The sequence below is a fragment of the Ictalurus punctatus genome, chromosome 12 (genome assembly GCF_001660625.3).
Source record: "Ictalurus punctatus breed USDA103 chromosome 12, Coco_2.0, whole genome shotgun sequence".
NCBI lineage: Eukaryota > Metazoa > Chordata > Actinopteri > Siluriformes > Ictaluridae > Ictalurus > Ictalurus punctatus.
Window position 1 is genome coordinate 19,478,711 of NC_030427.2, and position 27,317 is coordinate 19,506,027.

The 27,317-nt window shown below is 39.4% G+C and overlaps 1 protein-coding gene across 1 annotated transcript in view; it reads right to left on the bottom strand.

Annotated features, from left to right (window-relative positions):
* grin2da (glutamate receptor, ionotropic, N-methyl D-aspartate 2D, a) overlaps window positions 1-27,317 on the bottom strand; it is a 123,002-nt gene that overhangs the window by 42,583 nt on the left and 53,102 nt on the right. Inside the window, exons 3-4 of the mRNA XM_017480785.3 lie at window positions 23,588-23,854; window positions 10,363-10,691 (exon numbers count right to left, since the gene is read on the bottom strand). Of these exons, the coding sequence (XP_017336274.1) occupies window positions 10,363-10,691; window positions 23,588-23,854 (596 nt within the window). The remainder of the gene's footprint in view (window positions 1-10,362; window positions 10,692-23,587; window positions 23,855-27,317) is intronic.

Genomic DNA, 27,317 nt, shown 5'->3' on the forward strand with positions numbered 1-27,317 from the left:
CTCCCATATGCTCCCACCCAATTTAACTCCTGCGTATACTGTGATTCAAAATACTGTGAAATCACAATTCTACCATTTCTACCATACATTTTTAGTTTTGTAAGAAAGAGAATTTGTCAACAATACTTTGACTCTCCCTTCTTCTCTTTCAAAACTCAAGTCAAACCACACATCTTCTCATAGTAGTATAACATTATCTCAACCAATCCACCTCCATCAGTTTACCCTGTACTGTATTAGCCATTGATTACCTCATTATTTCATCAAAAGAACATGCTTGTTTTCTAATATTAATGCTAGATAGCTTAAATGTCAGACATTTCAGTTTGTATGGATTGTTTTACCATGGTTATGAGAAAGGCACTATCCAAGTTCTTTATACACAATGATTGTGCAATCAAACTAAGACCTAAATACAGATGCATGTAAGGGATGGAACACAACAGGAATGGAAAATTCATGTTTATTACACATTTTAAATAATTCATCAACACTACTGCCTCATTTTCAGTATTCCACTGGTTAGAGCTCTTACGATGCGTCTGAGATTTTTTTTTCACTGAGTCGCTATGACAACAAGCCCTTTAAGCTGTGCTGAAATGCAGAGAATGAGCAACTTGGGATGCCACTAAATAAAAATTTTTAAAAAAGAAGAAGAAATGCTTCTCTATTTCCAAACACAAATGGGAGCTGTCTCCCTCACCTACAATTTGTCTTAGGTTTATTAAAATATTAATTTTTTTGTGAATTGTCCACATTTTTAGCAACATGGCCTCGTTCTTTAAATTTATTCCACCCTACTGTATTATGGATTTTTGGTCCAGTTTTAATGAGATTTGTCACTTGGATCAAATTTTGCATGGGATCTTGGATCGTAAATGGCACTTGATATGTTATCCATAGTTTATGAGAGCCTCTGTTAAGTAATTATATTGATATTCAGCATACTGGTCAGGACAAGTAGTAAAGTAATCTGGCGTTTCAATGCCCAGGTAATGGGATGCAACCAATTACTACCAGTGATATTCTTTAAATGTTGTAGACGTCACACATTTCCCTGTAAATAATTGATTAAATTGCATCATCTCTTTAATGTATACACACACATACACACACATACACACACACACACACACAAACACACACACAATTTGTGTGTTTTACAGATTGTAAAATCATCACCTCAATACCTCAATCATGGTATGCATATCTTACCACTTATATCTTACTTCTCTTGTTGTCATGCAGTTCAAATCAAAAGAATCTGAAGACTGACAGTGTCTACGTCTCTCTTCCCGTCTTTTCCTCTCTGACTCTCTCACCCCCTGCAATGTTGTCATAGCGACACAACCAGTGACATTACATGTGTTCTGCTAATGCCTTACAATGCAGTGTGAGCAAACAACACTGAGCAATTTCTATCCAAATATGGACATCTCTCATCAAGACAAATGTACAGTGAAGAATGCAATACAAGGGCAAAAAAGCAAAAGCACTATAAGGAGATCATAAGTGTGGTACCAGAGGATAGTAAGAAGCAACATGAAACACATTCTCCGAAGCACTCTCATAAGTCACGGTTCATCTTTGAATCTCAACTGTTGTGTCTTCACAAGAAACACCTAACAACGTTAAATAAGATCTTAAAGCTCAGGAATGCAGCTTCAAACATGACTTTAACACTTCACAAAAAGCACAAGGGAGAATATACTTGTTTGAACAAGAATCAGGAGCTGTCCAGACAAATGGCAATTGGTTGAGAATTAAAGGATGGATGGAAAGGTCCATCTCTGACCATTATGTGGGTGTCTATATATTTGCACAGTTGAGTGATTGGAAAAAAATATGCTGGCCTTAGTGTCACGTAAAGGAGGCACAGACAGAAGCAAGTGCAAGTTAGATATTTTAATCCAAAAACAACAAGTCCAAAGGATAAGGCAGAAGTGTGTGTGTGTGTGTGTGTGTGTGTGTGTGTGTGTGTGTGTGTGTGTGTGTGTGTGTGTGTGTGTGTGTGTGTGTGTGTGTGTGTGTGTGTGTGTGTGTGTGTGTGTGTGAAGTGTGGTCCTCTTCGGCCATGTCTGTAGTTGTTGGTGTATTCTGGGAAATGGAGTTGCTGGTTTGCTGTGATATGACACTTAGCCTGTAAAATTTATTATATAATTTGAATAGAGACATATCACACTCAGCTGAGCAAAATGGGCATGGCTAACACAAAACAAAAGTGACAAAGTGATAGTATGGGAAACAGCAGAAAGCAGACATTGATGACAGAGGGGCAGAAAACGCAAAGATGGAGCCACAGAGGGCAAAGTTGACAGCATTTATTTCAGCATTAGTTTGGAGATTTGGAGGTTCCCTGGTGGACTAGTGGCTAGTATGTGGTTCTCTCATCCCGATTCTCCGATTCTCGGTCAGGGAACCAATCCCAGTCACTGGAAGGCTGTATGAGCCAGTGCACTCTCATTGCCAGTTCCATCCCTGGAAAATGCAGAGGGTTGGGTGAGGATGGGCATCTGGCGTAAAACTTGTGCCAGAATTAAAATATACAGACGAATGATCTGCTGTGGCGACCCTAAACGGGAGCAGCCAAAGAGATGGGGAAAAAAGTTTGGCAATTTGGAGACAGCAGCATCTCTTTCACCATCACACTATTGTGTGGGAGACAGAGATTTTTAAAAAAAGACTCAGTGGCTCAGTGCTGCATCAATATTACGGTTAATAGTTGTTTATCTTACGTGTGCATATTAATAACAGCTCGTTGCACTTTCATCATCGAATTAGTCTGTGTGTATGGATATACAAAAAGTTCTTCAAAGAGCATTTTCAATTGGAAATGAAGCTATATTATCAGTGTGTACAAAACTGCATACTACCATTATTTCTGCAGCCTGTGGCTATCAAGCCTTTGATTGCAACTGAAGTAGTGAGTGAATGAGAAAGCACCTGTTCAAGCTTGCATACTGTCATTAAAAATGTGTGGCTAATGGAGTGGTATCACAAAAAAAGGGCAGGTTTAAATCTTAACTATTGAATCCCAAGTTTATTGTTATGCTGCTCCTGTCACTTTGGGATTTTTTGTTTGTTTTTGTTCTTGTCTTATACAGAGGCCCTGTAATTGTAATGTAAGATGGAGGCATGGTATTTTGTCCCACTATACACAGGCTGATTACAAAATTTTTTTTTACATTTATTACCAATATTTTTCTTACAGTACTGATATCATTTTTGGGTGAAACAACCACCAGATTGAGTTTAGTTAAAGCAGAACAGATGTAGCTATTCATCAAATATTACGAACATTTCGAGAGTGGCCCACCTTTGTGCTTATCTATTTACCAGTTTTAATCGAGCTAATCAAAACTGGCTCAGTTCTTGACAATTAGAGAGGTAACAGTAGTCGTCCATGAACAGTTAAATTGGTCGACTCCCACAGTTACCGTGTTTCCACTAGTGTTCCAGTGGTGTAGTGTCAAATGTATTAACGTTTTTTTTTCTTCTGTTTTTCGAATCAACCTACAGTATATGTCTGTGTGAGTGTGTTTGTCTGTGTGCGTTCTGAATCTGATCTTGCAGGTCGGCTGCGGTTTTATAAACATGCTCCTCTTGTAGTGGAAATAAGAGTGCATTTGCATGCATGATGACACATCTGAGAAAGCTAGGGGGAGAAGCACTTGTCTGTTGACAGTATGTGATATTTCCCAGCACATTCTCTCACTGTAACCAATTACCTTATTTGTATGCAAAGTGACAACGAACGTGTGCCCCTTTTAGAGTTGCCTGTGGGGAAAGATGTAGGGAGGAGACACAATTCAAATCTGATAAGAGGAGAGACCATGGAAGAGGCCAAGAAAGAGAAAAAGAGAGAAAGCGAAAGGATGAGACAGAAAGAGATAAGATCAAAATCATGCAGCAGTAAGGAGGAGAGGAGGGCAGAGGGCACTGGATGAAAGAAGAAAAATATTTTTAAAAACAGATGTACATGGTAGGACTAGGAAGACAAACCAGTGATTGGTAGAGGAGTAACAAGTGAGACAGAATGACAGTGACTGTGACAAAGACCAAGATAGAGACTTTTGGCATAGTGCACATGCCAAAACAAACCATACAATTGGCATATTGTATCTTTGGAATCCTGTTTGAATGAATACAAGAGGTGTGGAGGTGTGGTTACATGTGCTGTTGAAATATCCAATCAGATCAGCTCTTCCGTGTAGCAAGTGGGGCATGGTATACCATGGGTCTGCACTTGAAGGGAAGTGTTTACGGAGGATGTAGTGGGGCAATGACTGATGTAGCACACCTGAACCCTGTTGTCCCAAGTATATTTATGTGACCTCAAACTCTCTCTTGCCCTTAACAGTAAACTGAGCATGTGTGTGTGTCTGTGGCAAGTGAGCTTGAAGGGTCTGCAGTGTTCTCCAAGTGCCATACTGCAGATGTTGTTGCTTTGGTTTTGAAACCAAGGAGCTGCTCAGAGAGCAATGTAATGTAGACATTGAACAGAGTCCTCTTGCCCAAATCATCCTGTCACTCATCCACCTGCAGGAGCAGAAGCACCTCTTCTCCGTCTGCAGAATCAACAGAATGAGATGTACACCAAGATTGCATAAGTGCAGGTTGCGGATTGAGCCCTCCTCAGGAGCTTCATCACCTCTTCCTGCGTCTTTGTTGATGAGCTTCCTTGCTTTGACACCTCAGGACAATGTTGAAGCATACCTTGATATTCCTTGAGGCATACCAGGGTAGCCCAGCTAGAGGCTTGCAATCTGCTGCCTGAGGGCTAGTTGGACTACCCCACAAAGAAAAGAGAAATACTAGCACAGGTCTGGTGCTCCAAGGGGAAGGGGATTGCCCAGCAGATGCTAGAAGGAAGTGGGTCAGATCCTCCAGTTCTCTGCAGTCCCAATAGACATGCCATGAGCCCACTCCTGTTCCCCTAATGCAGAAGTGACATAAAGAATTCTAGTCAGTACTCCACGAGGTTAATCCCCGCCTTTCCTAGACAGTAATTTTGGGAATGGATTGGCATGGGTTTGTTCAGTTAGCAGTTAGACTATATGGATCCCAACATGTAGAGTGGTCTAAGGTGTGCTTGGCCTTGGCAGTGGACACATTTCATAGTATCTTTTGTGTCTGTGACTAAGTGATGGCAAGCAACAGCTCACTTTCACCTTGCAGATGAAGACGCATTCCCCCGCTCTCCTCACACCTCTCGTCAAGTTGAGGTTGCATAACTTTCCCCTCTCCTTACTTAAAAAAAAATATAAAAAATTATTAATAACAATCTGTACAGACTCTGGATACTCAAAGAGGAGAAACTGTGGTCCGACTGTTGGCCCCAAAAAAGTGCCAGGCATCTGCCAGGCACCCCAAATGTGCCAGTGTGCCCTTGTTGAGATCCCCTTCAAAAGAATTGGTATGGATTTCACCAAGCCATTACATCAGTCAGCACAAGAGTATTGCTTATTCACATTATATCACATAAATTATTAAGGAGTAGTTGCTGGATATAATTCAAGAAAGCTGAGAGGATGGTCCAACACCGAGTAAAAGGTCAGTCCATCCTGGACCTGAGAGAAAAACAACACACTAGACTACTCATCACTCATCAATTTTTTTAGGCCCAGTCCATTGAGACAACTTGCACTGGGAAATAAAGTCCTCATATTACTCACCACCTCTAGCTCAAAATTACATCAAGTGGCAAGGAACCTTCAAGGTCATATGATGTGTCAGGGAGGGTGACTATGAGGTATTACAAATGGACAGGAGAAGCACATGGCAGACCTACCACCTCAATCTCCTGAAACAGTGGCGCAAGGCTGTCCCTGTTGCTCTGGAGATGGTAAAAAGGTGAATGGGACTGGAGTTTTCCAAAACATCAAATCCCTCTAATCCCACAGGATCTGACGTGAGTATAGTAGGCAATAATTTTACTTTTACATGTGTGCGTGTGCGTTCTGTCACCCTCAAAATGCTCGCTTCTTCCCCCTCTCCAGGACTGAGCCACTAAAAAAGTGAACGCTTGTCGCGTCCGCATTTAGACCACTCTAGTATATGGCAAGACTTGTGACCTCATTATACATCATTTAAACTAATTATTAAAACTACATGTATTCATTAACATTTAACAGTAACAGAAGAATGTCACCGAATGTAGCAAAGTAAAAGTACATTTCTGTGATTAAAAGTATTTTTTTTCCAAAAAAGTTACTCAAATAAATGTAATAAAGTAAATGTTGTGTGTTACTACCCAACTCTGCATTGGATCTCTCACCATCCCAGAGAGCAGAGATTGCCCACATGCAAGATGAATTTTCAGATGTGTTTTCTTACCTGAGTGGGTGCACTGATATCATAGAACACCACAAAGAGACAGCCCATTCAGTTTCAATTCAGTTTTAGCTGAGCATGCTTTTAACAATGGAAATTTTCACAAAGCAGCTTTACAGAAATCCGATCATAGCTGATGGTGGCAAAGAAAAACTCTCTTAGAGAACACAAGAAATAAACCTTGCGAGGCACCAGGCTCAAAATGGAAAGGCACCAGACTCAAAACCCATCCACTTGATACCGGGAATATAAATCATTACAATATATGAAAGAAAAGTGTTAGATATGAGTAGTAGAGGAATCTAAGGGTGACTGGAATACACTCATTGTTCTTGTGCCCAAGACAGACAGTTCAGAGCATTTCTGTGTGGACTTCCACAAGGCAACAGAGTTGCAAAATTTGATGCCTATCTAATGCTGCATACTGACAAGCTCTTGGATAGGCACAGCTCATTTTTATATTTAACCCTGAAATTGTCTATGGGCTTTTGGGAGATTCGCTTATCACCAAGTCCAAGGGAAAATGGCTTTCTTCAGCCTGTTTACACAAACGAATCACTCTTCCTTTCTGACTTTTCATAGCGTTGGCTATATTTCCATGGACTGGGTATTATGGCCCTACAGTGTACATGCCCTTCTAATTTATATGACATAATAATCTATAACCACCTGCATCATCAAATGCAGCATATGAGTGCAGCTAGAAAGTAATTGGTATGAACCAGCCTCACCCTACAGAGTGTACAATAGGACTGGTGGAATTATGCTATCCAGGCTTCCACTTGGGTCGTGGGCAGGTGCATCTCCAGCATTTTACGATGGTGCAAATTATATTTGCATCAGCATGAAAATAGAGCCCCTAGCTTGTCAAATCCAACTGAGGAATGGTATGTTCCATATCAAATAGAGGAGAGATAGAGATAGAGGAATCTTTCCATAACCTTCCTTCAATCAGTTCAGCATTTTCTGGTGACACATTGAAAAGGATGGCTTTTAAAACAGATTTGTTTATGGTTCTTCAGTTTAGAACTGACTGAAGTTGTTCCATGGAAGCTTCCTCCATTAAAAGTCAAGTTGATCCACTTATAGCATTTTATTATAGAGCATACTATTATATAATATCATTTAACTATGATAGACAATAGGGGAGGTCAGCAATTTCCACCAGTATTGGTTGTCAAATACAAATCAAAGGTAGGTGGAATTGTCTGCATGACACAAAGAGAGGGAGAGATAGGCAAAGAGGCAAAGGGAGACATAGAGGTGCAATGAGAAAGACACTTCTTTAGAAACATGCAGTACAGATGCACATTGAAAAAATCTATCCTCAGGACATTACTCACCAAATTCAATTTGTTCATTTTTCAAGTCCCTAAGAAATGGTTTCTTAGGTTTGATTAAATCCCATATGTTGTGGAATGAGTGTATGAGTGGGTATGAGTGACAGCAGGTTCATGAGTGCTTGACTGACTTACATAGTAACCAATAACCAGCATTTAAGATACACTACCTGGCAGTACTGTACCTTAGCAGACATGTTCACAAGTTCCTGAGGCCCAAGTCCAAGTCAAGTCTCAAGTCTTCGTTCTATTTTTAGCAATAGTTCTTTCAGCTAGTTATTGTAATTAACAGTGTATGATGGTAAATCAGTTTTGAAATATTAAAACTGATTACTTCTACAGAATGTCTTGTTCACTTATTCAAAATTGTCTAATAAAGCACACAAGATTTTACTTAAATCATTCATTTAATATTTATACACAATGAAAAAACAATTACTTTCAAACTATTAATAATGGTCACTCGGAACTCAATTTTTAAGTCATTTTTATTGGAAATTCAGTTTCAAGCAATCTTACAGCATGACTAATGATGTAACGGAAAATTTCATATCACGATTATCGTGACCAAAACTATCACGGTTATCAGTATTATCACGGTGTTGTTAAAATATGCTGAAAATGTACAAAAAGTGCTGATACACACACTGACATCATTTAAACATACTTTATATTTGACTATAAAGTGATGGATGGATGATCATTTAGTTAGAGAACATGGTGGAAGGCACTGACAGCGCTTGGGAGAATTTCCAACCTTCCAAGAGGACCAAATCTTTGGCACTTCGTTTGGTGTTTAATACCTCTTTTTCCCCTCACTTTTAAATCGCTTCTGAATGCCAGTGGGGCTGTGCACATCTCACTTTCGCACATTTCAAATTTTATTTAAATTGTAGCATCGGTTTTCACGCTCAAAAAACAATGTTGCATGCTGCGCCTGCGTCAGACTCATGCTGGGTGTGAGGACAGCATTTCCCGTGAGTTTTACAAATCACGATAATCGCACATGGTTTTATCGATAATTAAATGTGACACGGTAATACTAACTGTCTGGAAATTTTATTGTGGTTTATCATGAAACCAGTAACCGTTTCATCCCTTAGCATGACTAGCCTGATTACTCTCCCTTCATAGTGCTCTTCGGAGGGTGATTTATACCATTTGGAACACAGACTCTGTCACCACGAGAAAAAACGTGCTTTGTATTTTGAGCTATATGAGTTGCCTTAGTTTGCTGTAGTTCTGATGGGTAATGATGGTACGGTGACCAGACGTCCCGCTTTGTGTTGTAATGCACAGCAGTTTAGTCTTTTGCCCAACATCCCACAACTTGAGATGATGTCGCGCATTTAACTCAAATTTGAACTTGGCATGGAGTCGCCCTCCATTCACAAACCGGTGTTCGAGACACGCCACCTTCTAATTTGAGTTAAATGCGGGGCATCATCTCAAGTCATAGAAGGTGAGTGGTAAGTATAGCACATCTGCAGTGAATTATACTAATGAATGTTGTGCTACTACTGTGTAGACATATGTGGTTCTAGAGTGCAATTAATAGATATGACTCATAATTTTCCCAGAAAATTCAATTAAAATGAGAACATCTCCATAACTATATTTTTGCTTTCTTTTTCAGCTATAGTATGAACACATACTGGTGCTCATAACAGTAAGAGACAGGTATAATAGAGTCTCGGGGGGGCGGGGGGACCAATTTCAGGTGCACTTTAAAGCACTGTTTGACAAAGAATGCTGTCACACTACTCTTATTATTTAGCAATGCTAAGGAAGGTTTTAAGTGTCTTCCACGATCAAATCCTCGGCTAGAATCCATAGCTGACCAAATTTCAACATATTATTTCTACAATTTAGCATTGTGGCACTTGTAATATTGTTAATGGCTCCATGAAAGAAAGAAAGGATTGAAGTTTCATCCCCATCAAATGAAAGACCAGAATCCACAAATGATCAAAATTCAACATGTTTTTCCTACAACTGTGCATTGTGGTAGCTCCATGATAGGACTGTAATTCAGCCTCACTTACAAGTCAGTATAAACAGAAATATAAAAGCCATTTTAAATCATGAACTACATTAGTTAGCTGTTAATAAAATAGTGATAGTTTGAAATTGTTCTGAAATTTCCCATGTTGCTCATAACTTGATAAATACTACATATGGTAGAAGTTCCCATATTGACCGAAATATTCCATTAAACAGATTTTATATTTTATAATTTCATTATTCCTTCAGAAGCCAGTTCTGATTTCCTCTCATGACAGACCTACTTTATTTTGTATTTAAGTTGGGTAAAATTAGTTAACCTGTAATCGGCAGAAAAATGGAAAATATATTCCTGAATTCATTCAATTCTTCCCTTAGAGTATAATTCTGAATTCTAAGGTTGCTAGATATGGAAAATGCCATAATAGTCTTCTAAAATCATCAACTAGTGATCACATTTTTAAATTAATTGAATCTTGTGAATCAGAGCCATGAAAACACAAACGTGTTTTCCAGTGTATTCTGGACACAATCCTAAAAAATATAGTTATTGCGGTGGCATGTGGGATTAAATGTGATACTTTTGGCAGACATAATAACCTGATGGACTGAAAACTGTGATATTTGGTTTTGATATATCAAACCCATATAAAGGACATTCATAAACCATCTTATGCCATTTTACCTGATTCTGTCAGGCACCCTCTGTGTCTGGTTGCCATCAGTCATGCAGTTCCCGGCAAAGCCTGTCCCTCTTGCTCCACCATAATCTCTTCTTAGTGCCATGGCTCCATGCGTCAGAATAGACACACCTTTAGCAATGCGACGACGTGGCTCGTCTCGCCATCCTTGAGGCCGCACAGTAAAGAAAGCCTTAGGCAGACCTTCCACTCCAAGTCCAGAAAGGGCTGGGCCCACAGCAAACCACATGTGTGAAGGAGTAGCCTGGCCTGAGAGCCATGCTGCCCTAAAAATCTGCTCTGCCTCTTCATGTGAGCAGTACAGGAGCCGCACCTATCAAAGGAAATACAAAGAGTGGCATGGCAATTGCAGTGTTATGGATGTGATATTTGAACTTACTCATACTGACTTACAATATGTCTACAGTGCATCCGGAAAGTATTCACAGCGCTTCATTTTTTCCACATTTTGTTATGTTACATCCTTATTCCAAAATGGATTAAATTCATTATTTTCCTCAAAATTCTACAAACAATACCCCATAATGACAACGTGAAATAAGTTTGTGTGAAATCTTTGCAAATTTATTCAAATTAAAAAACAAAAAAAAGCACATGTACATAAGTATTCACAGCCTTTGCCATGACACTCAAAATTGAGCTCAGGTGCATCCTGTTTCCACTGATTATCCTTGAGATGTTTCTACAACTTGATTGGAATCCACCTGTGGTAAATTCAGTTGATTGGACATGATTTGGAAAGGCACACACCTGTCTATATAAGGTCCCACAGTTAACAACGTATGTCAGAGCAGAAACCAAGCCATGAAGTCCAAGGAATTGTCTGTAGACCTCCGAGACAGGATTGTATCGAGGCACAGATCTGGGGAAGGGTACAGAAACATTTCTGCAGCATTGAAGGTCCCAGTGAGCACAGTGGCCTCCATCATCCGTAAATGGAAGAAGTTTGGAACCAGCCGGCCTCTTCCTAGAGCTGGCCGCTCGGTCAAACTGAGAGATTGGTGGAGAAGGGCCTTAGTCAGGGAGGTGACCAAAAACCCGATGGTCACTCCGACAGAGCTCCAGCGTGTCTCTGTGGATAGAGGAGAACCTTCCATAAGAACAACCATCTCTGCAGCACTCCACCAATCAGGCCTGTATGGTAGAGTGGTCAGATGGAAGCCACAGCCCGCCTGGAGTTTTCCAAAAGGCGCCTGAAGGGCTCTCAGACAATGAGAAACAAAATTCTCTGGTCTGATGAAACAAAGATTGAACTCTTTGGCCTGAATGGCAAGCGTCATGTCTGGAGGAAACAAGGCACCACTCATCACCTGGCCAATACCATCCCTACAGTGAAGCATGGTGGTGGCAGTATCATGCTGTGGGATGTTTTTCAGCGGCAGGTACTGGGAGACTAGTCAGGCTCAAGGGAAAGACGAATGCAGCAATGTACAGAGACATCCTTGATGAAAACCTGCTCCAGAGCGCTCTAGACCTCAGACTGGGGTGAAGGTTCATCTTCCAACAGGACAACGACCCTAAGCACACAGCCAAGATAACAAAGGAGTGGCTACAGGACAACTCTGTGAATGTCCTTGAGTTACCCAGCCAGAGCCCAGACTTGAACCCGATTGAACATCTCTGGAGAGATCTGAAAATGGCTGTGCACCGACGCTCCCCATCCAACCTGATGGAGCTTGAGAGATCCTGCAAAGAAGAATGGGAGAAACTGCCCAAAAATAGGTGTGTCGAGCATGTAGCATAATACTCAAAAAGACTTGAGGCCGTAATTGGTGCCAAACGTGCTTCAACAAAGTATTGAGCAAAGGCTGTGAATACTTATGTACATGTGCTTTTTTTTGTTTTTTATTTTTAATAAATTTGCAAAGATTTCAAGCAAATTTCTTTCATGTTGTCATTATGGAGTATTGTTTGTAGAATTTTGAGGAAAATAATGAATTTAATCCATTTTGGAATAAGGCTGTAACATAACAAAATGTGGAAAAAATGAAGCGCTGTGAATACTTTCCGGATGCACTGTAATTGTCTGAACAGGCTTCTATGAAACAGTTTGCATATGTACTCTTTCATGAAAAAGCAAATCACTATTCAAAATTCATTTAAACATTACTGGTACATGAAACATGCACCAACCCACTAGACACAAATATGGTGACAGATGACTCATCTGAATATACAGTATCACCTTTTCCCCCCCACATCTTTAGACCACTGTCTATGGTTTTGCACCTCTGAACTCTCAAATGTGTATTCTTCTTTGTAATGCGGTGTTCATGCACCTGCTATATCCCTCTCTATGTAGTTGCTGAAGGACTGTTCCTGCTGACAGTCTTATCCCTTGTCCAATCATGTCCTGCACTGGCATTCTCATTACAAGAAGAACTATTGCTCTTTGGGTTTTATTTAGGAACACTAAAAGGCCCAGAAGTATCACAAGATGTAAACCATTGGTAAGCCTCAAAACAGGAAACTAAGATTAGAGTTTACCAAAACATGTTCTGGAACACCATCCTATGAGATAATGATGAACCTGTACCATAATGATGGGAAGAGAAGACTATGGAGAAGATCATGATCTGAAGCATATATCCTCATCTTATGGTGTGAGCATGTACGACTGCAGATGGAACTGGTTCCTGTGTATGTATTGATGATGTAGCTGGTGACAAAAGCAGTATGGTGAATTCTTAAGGGTATACGATTATAGCATACTTTGAAAGCAACCGAAGACCTTTTAAGGCAAAGAAGTGCAATGTTCTGCAATGGCCAAATCAATCGCCTGACCTGAATTTAATTGAGCATCTATTTCACTTGCTGAAGGCAAAATGCCCCAAGCTGGGAATATGCCACAAGCAGAAACTGCTGACAGTTGCAGTAAAAGCCTGGCAGTGCACCACCAGGAAAAACCCCAGCATCTGGTGATTTCAATGTCTATGGGTTCGACTTGGGTGATGTGGGGGACCACATATAAAAAGTGCTGTGGTTCTGACACCATTCAACCGATTTGGATGTAAATACCCTAAAATTAAGATGAAAGTATGCAAATCCATATATACCTGTGCCATAGCACTACTTCCAACATTCTTCACAGATGAGATGGTATGCTTCAGATCATAAGCAGTTCCTTCACTGTTCCTTCTAGAATGGAGGTTATAGAGCTGCCACCAAACTAAACCGTCTGAGCCATCTTTGTAGCTCCTTGTTAGTGCATGGTTGTGGCCTTGATTTCAAAGCCTCCACTTGTTCTTTATCCATCAAAAGTGCTTTATTGCGTTATTGTTTTTTTTCAGCATTGGACTGACATAATGGGCATGTTCATGTTCAGAGGGAGAGAAGATCAAAAAGTCATCTGTGTACACAATTACAAATTGGTTCAGGATTTCACAAAGTACTTCATTCACAAATGCCTGGAAAACTGAAAGAGCATTTACAAGGCCAGAGGACATGACTAAATATACACAGTGCCTGGAGGTTATTATAAAAGCAGTTTTCTATTCAACATCTTCATGAGTAAGGTTAAATGAACTGCACAAGCCTAATTTTGTTAAAATCTTGGCTCCTGTCACCTGTTCAAGGGCTAAAGGCACGAGAAGAAGTGAGTAGCTGTATTTCACTGTTGAGTCATTCGGTCCTTGTAATCAAGGTGCAGCCAAAGGCACTGAATCCAGTAGCAGCAGGTGAGATTGATGGTTGAATGTACACCAGCATGACAACCTCTTTACATATTTCTTGATGGCTTTTGTTTTGGGGATGGACAGGAGGTATGCTCTGCTTCACAGAGGTAAGCCAGGGGTAATAGTCAATGTGGGGGTAATTCTGAAGCTTTGCTCTTACTAAACACCTCTGCTAATTAGCTGTGTCAGCAATCCTTACAATATCCTTAACGCTTGTAGCGCGAGCTCATTACACTGACTCTCTGCTGAATGTGTGCAGAAGCAAAATCCACTGCAGACTGTGTCGCTTGCTTTAAGCAATATAATTGCTCACCTGCATCTTTTCCTGAGACAGGATGATTGAAAACTTCTCAAAACTCTAGGCTTGAGGTTGATGCCTTTTTCACATACATTCACTGGGAAATTTCCTGATTATTACAGACAGCATAAATCCACACAGACAGTGTGTGTATCAGAAAGACCTACTAGATGGAACAGTACTACATTTCTATGAATGAGTTAGCCTGCATCCTAACAACAGTTGCCAAACAAATTCGAGACATCTCAGTGCAGGCAGATTGATGAACGTTATTTATATACGTAGACTATACACACTTGTATCCACTAGTGTTTTTTATCCAACATAGCACATAGCACAATCCAACACAATTAACCTATGCTCAGAACTATTTGCCATAAAATAAAAGGCTAGCAAGCTAGCATAGGGATCACATATGCTATCCAAATTAGTCAGAAAAGGGTTTCTTTAAACAGGCTACAAAACAGTGAATGTTTTGCATTTGGTTTAAAGCTATTCTAGGTGCAGAAATTTCATAGTAATTAGTAGTAATAGTAATTAGCCTACTGAACAATGTTTTTATTCAGAGCATGTCCACTTCCGCAAACTAGAGATGTAGCAGTATGAAAATTTCATATGACGATTATCGTGACGAAAACTATCATGGTTAACAGTATTATCACGGTATTGTTAAAATGTGCTGAAAATGTACAAAAAGTACTGATATACACATTGAAATCATTCAAACATGTTTTATATTTGACTATAAAGTGGTTGATGGATGATCATTTAGTTCAGTTAGAGAACATGGGGAAGGCACTGACAGCGCTCGGGAGAATTTCCAACTTTCCAAGAGGACCAAATCCGAAGTGTGGTCCTACTTTGGATTTTATAAAAATGCTGAGGGAAACTTAGAAGATGGTAACCCTGTCTGCAGAGCTTGTAGTAATAATCTTCGTAAAGGCCTCACTCAGAACTCCATACATCTTAAATTACATTAATACTATTTACCTCTTTTAAGTGATCAGGTATTTTAAAAAGTTTTGCTATTCACAAATATAAGCTGATATTCCATTGACTTGCCCACCTTTCTAGATGGCTCACTTTCGCAGGGCGCAGCACATGCTGCCACACATACTGTAGCTTCCATGGAATTATTAGTGGCCAAAAATGGGAACTTCAATAAACATTAATAGAAGCCCATAGTTCCTCTGTGAACAATTTCAGTGGGGGGAGCCATGGACAGACTGTTAATGGAAAGGTTGCCAGATTGGGCGACTTTAAAAATACTCCATGGCTAGCAAGATCTCGTTTTAAAACAAATCTAATCTGTTTTAGTCTAAATCTAATAACTTCAAAAAAGTTCATTGTAAATTAATCCAGTGTTTTATGATTTACAGGACCATTTCTATTGTAAAATAGAGCCCAAATATTTGGAGAGAGGAAAGAGGGATTATGGAGTGGATAATCTCTGTATATCAGAAATATGTGTGAAATACTTGTTTGCCATGCAAAGCTTGGGGAAAAACATGAAAAAGAGAGAAACCAAGTTCCAAGAAAACCCACTCAGTCTTTTAGGGTAAGAGTCTTAGCAATTTTATTCCACTTTTCCTTGCAAAAATACTCTAAATCTATCAGATTGTGAGGGGATCTCCTGTGCACTGCCCTTTTCAAGTTATTCCACCGGTTTTTGAAAGAATTTAGATCTGGGACCTGACTGGTCCATTCCACAACCTTGATCTTCTTCTGAAGCCATTCTTTTGTTAACTTGGATTTATGCTTTGGGTTGTTATTGTGCTGGAAGGTAACATTTTTCTTCATCTGCAGCTGTCTAACAGGGGTCTACAGGTTTTGTTCCAAAATAGACTGGTATTTGGAACTATCCATGATTCCCTCTAACTTGAGTAGAGCACCAGTCCCAGCTGAAAAGAAGCAGCCGTATTGCATGATGCTGCCACCACGTTTTACCATGGGTAAAGCTGTTTTGTTTTTGCACCCAAAAAGTTCTACCTTGGTCTCATCAGACTACACCACATTTGCCACATGCTTTGTGTTTGATTTAAGAGGACTTGGAACTTCTTTTTTTTATGAGAAAGAGCTTCTGTCTAGCCACACCACCTCACAGCCCTGATATGTGAAGAAAATGAGAGATTGTTGTCATATGGAGGGAATGAGCAGTACTTATTCCTGCAGTTCCTTTAATGTTGCTGTAGGTCTCTTGGCAGCTTCCCTGATACTGTATTGCCCCTGTTATAAAATGCCGTGCAAATGTGTGCAACCAGGTTATTGTTTTTTTTTGTTTGTTTATTTGTTTCAGCCAATCAGCCAATCATGGCAGTGGCACAATGCATAAAATCATGCAGATATAGAATACTGTGCAAAAGTTTTAGGCACGCTATTTTTTTTGTACAAACTTTGTTATAGATTTTTTTTATTTTATGACTTCTACATTATCAAGTCAGTATAAAAAACATTTCAGATTCCCAATCATTAGTTTTCTAGCACAAAATAAATTGTTACAGAAAAGTGTTTGTATGTCATTAAAGAAAGCAGCATATTACATAAGAGACACTTTTCAGACAAAAAACACAATGAAGGCTGCTGAGTTTTGCTGCAAAAATAAAAGGCAAGTGCGAAACGTCTACGTCAACATCTCCAGAAGAACTGTGGCTAGTTCTGCAAGATGCTCAATAAAACTTACCAGCTTATTTTCTTATAAAACAGAACAAATTGTACGGGAGACTACTATTCTTATTTTTTTTGTCACACCAAATATTGACTTTGTTTCATTTACTACTGTTTACTGCACTTTGTGGTATTTTTAAATGTAGAAACATCTAATTTCATTATTTTGAAGGCATCTTTGCTCTACAGCATTTCTTTGCATGTGCTTAAAACTTTTGCACAGTACTATAGGTCTAGAGCTTTGGTTAATGCTCATATAAATTCTCAGAATTGGGGACAAGATATCAAGATAATCTCAAAATTATCAGTGCCTGAAGAACTTGTTTGAGTTTGCCCGATGAACCACTGATCTCCTGGGATTTTCATGCATAACTGTCTCTAGAGTGTACACAGAATAGTGTGAAAAGCAAAAAACATCCAGTGAGTGGTAGTTCTGCAGGATGAAATGCCTTGCTGATGAGAGAGGTCAGAGAATAATGTCCAGACCGGTTCAAGCTGTCAGACAACAGTATCACAAATAACCACTATATCCTTCTTGTGCAGAAAAGCATCTCAGAATGCTAAACAGAATGCTAAACAAATGCTAAACCCTGAGGCAGATGGGTTACAACAGCAGGCTTATCATTTTTGTAAGCCAAGGACAAATATATGAGGCTACAGTGGGCACAGGTTCATTGAAACTGGACAGTTGCAGTTTAGAACAGCATCATCTGGTCTTTTTCCAAACTTCAACTGCCTGGTCAGTTTTGCACATTTTATGAGCAATAGATTTTATTTTAAATCCTGGGCTTCCAGTGTTCTCCAGTCCACAAGCCTCAGGAACACCTACGCATAGAACGAACCAGCCTGTTTAACCCAACCCCCTTACTTATCAAGTAGAATTGGAAATGCAGGCATCCGGTTTACCTAAGCTTAAGCTCAAAATGTACTGACTCGTACAATTCAGGTGAAACATCTGATGCAGTCAAAGGGCTGGCTTCACATATAAATGACAAGTCATCAAGAATTGATAGCCCACTTACACATTGTTCCAAACATACAGAAACAAGTTGTATATCTCCATCTTATTGTACACCTGAAAAGGGAGGTGTCCAGAAATATATACACATCAGACAATCACTCATACAAGGTTTCTTACTAATAGCCCTTCTCCCCTGGGTCCTGGGGAACACATACCTTGCACCCCATTTCCTCAGAGCCTAGAAAGGTAAACCCCAGAGGACTTCAGGACTTGGCCTCGCAAAAAAAGGGCAAGGGCAGGTTTGTTGGGTAGCAAGGAGATCAAGGATGGGGCCAAGATCCTGGAAGACCCAGAGCTTGATGGTAAGTTCAGAAATAGGGAAGAAGAAACTAAGGAGTCACGGCATGCACCTGCTTTTAAATACACATTAGTTATTCTGTCTAAGCTCTGCTATTGAGATTAGATGGACTGGGAAGAATCTGTGGTGCAGCACTGTGACAAAAGAAAAATTATGAAATGTGATTAATTGTCATCGACAAGTGGGAAAGGATAACTTGGCTCAGTGGTTACCCCTCCACACTCCAAAGTGAAGAAACCTGTTTCTGCCAGTGGAATCATTGCTCTCACACAGTCACCCCTTTTAATCAAAAGGGGAAGAAAAAGCCTCTGTTACCAAGGAAACCACACAATCTGAAGCAAGTGGAAACTCATAGAAGTATGGTAATAAGGGCATGCACAAATTTAATGTCTCACCTATTATCCAACCACGGAGGTGCCAGGCTTGTGGTAGGATGTACAGCTGGAAGAGACTGCTGGACCCATAAGGTTTTTGATTAACCTTACCGCTTTTTGATGTCGCTGTCTTTTATTTATGTATTTCTTTAAGATTATTGCTTGTCTTGGTTGGTTTTAGTCTTTAGGTGGACTTTAGGATTTTATACACTATTGATTATATTTTAAATTATGTGAAAAGTCCCAGAATGGTCAGATATTTAAATCTTTTTTTAGTTTGTATCTGGTCCAATTTTAAGTTTTCTTAAATTAGTACAGACTGTTGAACATTTTCTGCAATTGAATTAATTTCTCCTACTTCCCATGATGATGAATTTCATAATTGTGTTCTCATGCAATGAAGCATAGATCTTATGGTGATAACCTTTAAACCACTAACAAAATATTACTTTTTGGTAAATGCTGATAAAGAATGTGCCATGTTCACTTTAATTTCTTGTGATGTGTACTGTGAGCAGTGGTGCTATTTTCAGACTGTACACAAGAAAAAGTTGAAGAAAAATATTATTTCTATTGCTCATTTTGTTTGCCTCTGAGCAAGTAGAAAAAATAGTTGCAAATAATGTTGAACTATCACTTTCAGACACTTGGTATTTATTGTACTGTCATAAATTGTGAAATAAGTGTAAATGTTAAAGAGATTATTTTCATAAAGTTTATGTTCTTAAAAAATAGACACTTTTTGGTAATAAATGTATACACAAAAACCCATTATGACAAAGAGAAAACAAGTTGTTTTTTTTTTGTAAATTTATTAAAAATCAAAACTGTTTTTTTTTTATGCACACAGGGGTGTGCCTCTCTAATTCATGTGTAGTCATGTGAATTTGCTACAGGTACATGGGTGTAGATTTGCTTTGAACATTGGGGGGGGGGGGGTAGTGTGAATGGGTATGCGTATCAATATATATGTATATATGCATACATATATTTTTTTTTTCTAAATAAACTGAAAAAAGTAGCTTTCTTGTATCTGCAGTGTCATTACATAATTACTCTGCTTATCTATCTTTCTATCCATCTACCCATCCATACATCTGTCTAATCTATCTATCGTCCGCAAGCAGTGATGATCGAATGATTGTTTCATTAAAACAAATTACACAGGGCATAATAACAGTCAAACGGAATGCACACTGTATCTGAATAAAACTTATACACATAAATTAGTGTGAACAACTTTGTTGTTGATAATAATGGGAACTATTAAAATAAAATTTAGCTAATATATCACAAGGCTTTTTTTTCGCTAACTTGTTATATTGATAGTTATGGGTAATTTCAATGAATTAGCTAGTTAGCTGCAATATGTGGAGTGTCTTTAGCTAGGTTACACCATATTATCCTTCTGAGTATGTTTTATATTTTTTACTGTCCCTCTCTGATGAGCAATGCAAAGTAGTGTGCTGTGCAGCGCTTCTCTTCATTCTCAAAGCTGCCTGTGCTATCCCAGTCAAACAGCACTAATCAAGCATTGTGCTGTGAGGTAATAGTTGAGCGATATTAATTTGTGCAACAGAGAGGGGTAGTTTAGCATTTTTATCTGATTTATTACGACAAAATCATGATCGATTCAGAACATGAATAATGTTACAAAATAAATTACTTCTACATATGTTTCAGTTGATCTTGGTATAAATATTGGGGGGTTTGTAATTGCATCCCCCCATCCCCCCAGAAACTATGCTAGAGACATCTCAAGTTCTAGTGACATCTCAAGATAATCAAAGCAAATAGGATACACCTGAGCTCAATCTGAAGTGAATTTTTAAATATTTCACAAAAAAGATTCTAAAAATGTATTTTTGCTTTGTCATTATGGATTAGTGTGTGTGTAATGGCAAAAAGTATGTTTATTCCATTTTAAATTGAATTTACAAATACAGTTAATTGTGCAAAAAGTACATGGGATCAAGCCCTTAATATTCATAAACAGTTAATATCCATGTGAATTTCGGATTTGCAGTATATTTTGAACATGCAGCCTGGCAACCCTGTTCACTAGACATGGAATTACATTACATAGGAGATACACAATTCAGTTTTAACCTGATCTAAACACTGCCTTACTGAGCTTCAAAATAAAGCCATTTTTAAAACCAAAGAAATATGATTTCATATATTGAGTTGTCTTTCCATATAGCCCACACACTGTGCCCAGGACAGCGTGTCTTTGAGGGGCTCTCCCAAATCTAATCAATTTTTTTAAAAAGTGTAAAACTTGTACATTCATTGTGCATGTTTTTTGCAGAAAGATGTTGTTGGTTTTGTTTTAACATAGTTAGCTTGCTCATTCAGTCACATTAGATAGAAGTTCTGCAATTTGCTATTTTTCCAACACATCAACACATTGTGGTAGGGTTAACATAATTTTTTTGAAACTTCCGGTATAGACCACGCCCATTTCCATTTTTAATACAAAAACAGATATTAATATTTTTAGCACTAAACAGATAGAAATAATACCATTGCATTACACCCCTATGCATAAGGGGGAAAAAAATAATAAATGTTTTCATGCACAGCATAGTAGCGCAGAACATAGAATACCAGCCCACAGATCCTGTGTTTTATACTGGGTTACTGTCTGTGTGGAATTTCAATGTTCTCCCTGTTTTGGCGTGGGTTTTGTCAGGGTTCAAAAACAAAAACTGACCAAAAACAATACATGTATGCAGTTTCATTATGATAAATTGTGTGTAAATGATGCCCTGTGATGGGCTGGGATGACTTCTCCTGCCTTGTGCACATTGTTACCAGCATTTTATCCAGATCCACCAAGATCCTGCTCAGGATAATGAATGAAAATGTTTCATGACCTGTCCACTCAATTCTGCTGCACTCTCAGCTGTGGATACAGCCTTTTTTTCTTTTCTTTTTTTAACCCTGAAGAAGTAGTTTTTAAGATGAAGTTATTGAACTACCTCTCATTCATTGGGCGGAAAAATAGGACATGCTGTATTAAGTTCTATTTTATAGGCTGGCAGCCAATTAATGTTGGCGCATGTTAAATTAAAAAGAAATTGCAGTGATTGCAAATTAATGTGATTATCCAGACTAGGATACTTTCTGCATTCTGTTCATGGCAATGAGCTCTAATATATTTGCAATGTATTATATATTAGACTATTATTAGATAGTTTTAGTTTCATCTGTATTTTATTTATTGCCTCCTAGTTCTACAAGAGAAAAATTTGGCAACCTCAGAGGTATGAACCACACATGGGTAGTTTTAATAATATGAATGAGCTGTCCAGAAATTCAAGGTAAGCACCTATGTAAGTAAGTCTTAGAACTTTACCCACATAAGGCATTCTTTTCCAGACCCTGCCCTTCAGGGACATGCTACAAGGGACCTAACTATACAGCATCAAAAGCCCACAAGTGTTCCAAAAGTGTGAATTTTTCTGTCTAAAGTTTGTGCAAGATAGTTGGGACCCTGCAATGGAACATGGAACTAGATTGTGGTGCCACATATCTATCAGGGCACATTTTGCTAAACAAACTTGATTCCATGTATAAAGTTGGCAGATAGTCACTCTATATCCTGGTATAGCTGCCCCATTGTAAGGAGTAAAGTGTCAAATCAAAGGGATTGCTCCAATGCTATCAGTAAAATTGTTAACATACTGCCAGTGCACTCCGCACACAAGGGAATATCCTCATAAGTCCTGACTAGGACATCAGCAGTGTGTCTGCATTCAGCACCTGGGCAGCCCATACCTTAGAGTAATGAGACCACCTACTATGCTACAAAGGCATCAGTGGAAAGCATATGGCTACATCTGATGTGCTTGTGATCCAGCATAGAACACGCACCACACTGCTGTGTACCACAGACAGCTAGGTCATTATCAGCTTAGAAGAATCTTCTGTACAAGCAGCATCCTCACGGTTCTCTAATAAAGAATTCATAAGGAACAACTACTGTGTTATAAGGAGGGCACTACTGAAACGCAGCCTACAAGTTGTACAATCTAAGCATCTGAATCCCTGAATAATTGATTTTAACTCTGTCTCCTGATAGATTATTTTATTTGTTTATAAAAAGACAGTCAGATAGTCAACTCAGTCTAATCAACTATCAAGGAACTTATTATCCCATTAATAACAAATGCCCTAAATAATTCACACTGCATTGAATAATTTTTGTTCATTTCAATTGGTGTGACAATTGCTGTTTTTGGTTTCCTGTCATTTGCTTGTCAGTACTTGAATGAGTAATGTAATCATCTAAATTTAAGATTTAGCATATTGTCTGTTGAAAATCAATAAAAATGTATCACAAAAAAAGGGTAGGAACTGGAAGAGCCAAGAAAAACAAAAGATATTATTATAGATAAAATAAGAGCTGATGAATGATGAAGAGAGAAAAAGAGTATGTGAGAATGAAATAATGATGTAAAGTTAATAGAAAAAAAATAACAAGATTAAACTTTAACTAAAGAAAGAAAAAAATATTTGGAAGATGCATACTGGTGATTAAATGACTTTGATTGGGGCATGGGTAACTGTATGGTAATTTGAAACAATGTTAAATGGTAATATTGCTTTAAAGCATTGTATCTATTCTCAAACCACAGTTTAGAATACTGTGTTTGTGCCACAGTAAAAGCCACACTGAACTGAAAGTAAAAATACATTGTAAGAACAGGATAATGAAGAAATAAAAAGTAAAATGGATGAGACCAAGACTAGTGCAAGCAGCAAATGGGTTAGGGTTTGACTTGAATTACAACAATGTCACTGTACTAAATGTACAATTTCCTGCTTGAAAAGAAATATGAGGAAGAGCAACTTCCTCTCTCTTTTTTTCTGACCTGTGCCTCATTCTCTTTCAGCAGCCTGCGGGTTCTTGCTCCTCCCGGATCATCAGTAAGGTTGAGCATCACCATGCTCTTTCTCTCCCAGCCAATAAATGAGCCATCTGTGATACCCTCCACCATGTCCAGGAAGTCCTCATACCCATGGTGGCGAGTGGTGACCACTGAGAAAGCTGTCCAGTCGAACTCCTCCAGTACTTCAAAGATGACCTCCAGCTGTAGTGCCGTGGAACATGAGAACTGAAGGTAGACTGAGCCACTTTCCTGGGAATGCATGAAAAAAGGGGTATTTGTTAATGTTTCCGTCCATGGTGGAGGAAGTACACCATTCCTGTACTTGATTAAAAGTACAAATACCCTGATTAAATATTACTCCACTAAAAATAGTAGTACTCCTTTTACATTTCTACTTGAATAAATGTATGAAAGTACTTGAATTTGAATGTACTTCAGTATCAAAAGTAAAACTACTGATCTGTGAGAACTATATTTTAATAATTTATTCTATTCTATGTTCCATTCTCTTGTGTACCCTTTTAAGGAGAGAGTTCATTAATTAACTAATTTTTTTTTTTTTTTTAAGTGTGATGTAAGGCATTTTCTGCTACACAAAAGCCTGGGATTTAGATGACATTAGGTGACCTTGAATGATTCAGCTAACACTGGCTTCCATTTCATCTTGGTGCTTGGGAATTTGTTCATTCCACCATAAAGCAGTTTTATTATGCTGGCACTGAGCTATACGTATAACTGTGACAAACTGCAGTGCTTTGCTTGACACCTGCTAATGGAAAATGCATACGTCATTTTTGGGGGCCCTGAGAATGCAGAATAGCACCTGTTCTATCCCTACTGGTGGCAAACTAGAGTTAAGCTCCTTGTCAAGATCACAATTATATTCTGTATTTTTTTACATTTTGTTGCTAAAGCCTGTGAATGTGAGCTCTGCAAAGAACATCCTGCAGATGTTCCAGACATGGCACAGCTGTTAAAAAACAACATTACAGAAAATATTTCAATAAGAGCCAAGCAATTACGTGTAAAGAAAATCATTGTTTTAATATCAGATCAACTGTGACTTTGAATGAAGTATCTTTGGACTACACATTTAGTAACACTGAGTACACACACAAGTTAATTATCTACTGTAGCTTTTTATATTATCACAGAACCTTCTTGTTTGCTTCCTCCATTCTTTCTTGCTTCAACTTCACCCTGAACTCCACATAATTATTCTCACAAAATATACAGAAATATATATATATTTTTAATGTTAACACTTACTGGCAACAATACTCCTTGATTTGGGGCAATTGCAACTACACGAAACTGAAAGGGAACTCAGCTTTGCGTGAGCTTAATGCTGTGGGAAGCACCCTTGCGCATGACCGGTATCTGAAGCTTGTGTAACATCATGCCTATTTATAGGCCTGCCGTGATCAGGTGACGTGGCAACTAAGCGTGTCGTGTGATATATAAATGGCACCTGTGAACCATGCCGTCAGCCTTATCTTCAGTGAGACTGCATGTCAGTCGTTTGTGTAATGCTTGCAAGAAGACTCTTCATTTCCTTTCTAGTAAAAAGTAAAGAGAAAAATCTCTTTACTTTTCTGTCCCTTTAAAAAAAAGCAAAAAGTATGAGTGAGAGAGAATTCAGGAAGTGGGTCATGCCTTGCTCCCGTTTCATCACTTTCTGTGTGAAGTGTCTAGGGGTGGAGCACGCCAGGGCAGCCTCAGGGCAGACTGTGCTCATTGTGAACGCCTTACAATTAGGCAGCGCTGCTCGCTGTTCACGCTCTTCTCAGTTGAAGGGAGTTGGGTTTCAGAGCCTCGCAGATCTGGGCTGCCCACATAACTCCACATGTCGAAGTATCCTTGGGCAAGACATTGAACCCCAAATTGCTCCTGATGGCAAGTTAGCGCTTTGCATGGCAGCTCTGCTACCATTGCTGTGTGGGTGTGTGAGTGTGTGAATGGGTGAATGGGACACAATGTAAAACGCTTTGGATAAAAGCACTATATAAGTGCAGCATTTACCATTTACCAATGAAATATCACGCTTCTGGGGAAAACCATACACTAGCCGTATTTATAACCCCGTGATGTTGGATTATTTGGCCATTATGGGTAATTTAACTATTTAAATTAATTTAACCAATATCGGGTTCTTCCCTTCGGTCTAGCGTTATCCCCTCACACCTTCACAAAGTGCATGGATGCTGCTCTGGTTCCCTTGTGACTCCAGAGCATCCGTGTACTAAACTACCTGGACGACTGGTTAATCCTAGCATGATCCAGGATTAATCCAGGATTAACTGGCGAGTCAACATCAATATGGTGTTCTCGTCCACATGAGGGTCTTGGGGCTCAGGTTGAACCTCAAGAAAAGTATGCTTTCTCCAGTGCAGAGGACAACTTTTCTAGGGGTTATATGGGATTCTACTATGATAAGTGCGTTTCTATCCCCAACACGCATAGGGTCAATCCTATCAACATTGAGCAAGATAAAGCTGGATCTGAGTATCCCCTCCAGTCTCTATGAGAGACTGTTCAGTCTCATGGCAGCAGCAGGACGAAATCTCTGAAAGTAATCAGTGTCATTCCTAAATTCAGTGCCTACATGCTCTGAGAATTTGAATATGTTCCCGGTTTCTAGTCTCAGGTCACACTCTAGGGGCGTCTCCTTATCACAAGACAGTAATGACAGACACCTCCCTCAGGAGCTGGGGCACGGTCTTAGACGGTTGTCCAGCTCACGGTCTCTGGAGTGGCCCTCATCTGGAGTGGCACATAAATTACTTAGAGATGCGGGCCGTATTTCTAGAACTGAAATTATTTCTTGCTCGATTGAGAGGTCACCATGTGTTAGTTGTGACAGACAACACAGCGGTGGTCTCATATATCAAGCACCAGGGAGGGTTACGTTCATGTTCCCTGTTCAGGCAGGCACAACTAATTCTTCTCTAGGTGGAGGGAAAGTTTGTGTCAGTGAGTGCAATGTACAACCAGAATGACTATCACCCTCGGCTGGAACTATAGAACCTCTGGGTCTGGCCCCTGAAGGGCACCAGCTTGAAGTTAGCATCCTCTAACTTCAAGGTTTATGTTTGGTGTCAGGCGGCTGAGGCCCATCTGCAGACCACACATACGTTCCTGTGACCTTTCTGTTGTCCTGGAAGGTCTGTCAGGTGCCCTATTTGGGTCCTTAGAGTCAGCCTCGCAGAAGCTTCTGACTTTAAAGGTAGCTCTTCTGCTGGCCCTGTTATCCCTCAAGTGAGTCGGAGATCTACAAGCTCTCTCTGCTGCCCCTTCCTGCCTTGACTTTGCGTCTGGATTAGTCAAGGTCTTCCTATGTCCTAGGCCGGATTGTATTCCTAAAGTGCTTATGTGTGCTGCCCAGCTGGTAGTGTTGCACGCTTACTGCCCTCCTCTGTTCCTCACATCGGAACAAGAGAAATTGCCCCTACTGTGTCCAGTAAGGGCTCTCTGGCCAGTGGCGTAAGTCGGAGCAGCTGCTGGTCTGCTTTGGTGGTGACAGTAGAGGTGATGTGTCAAAGCAGCGCATTTCTAATTGGATGTTGGAAGCAATCTCTATCGTTTATGAGGCACGTGGTGTCGCTATGCCTCTGGGCATAAGGGCTCATTTCAGTATGGGGGTCACCTCCTTGAAGGCTTTGTCCGAAGGGGTACCCTTACACCATGTGTGTGCTGTGACGGGATGGTCTAC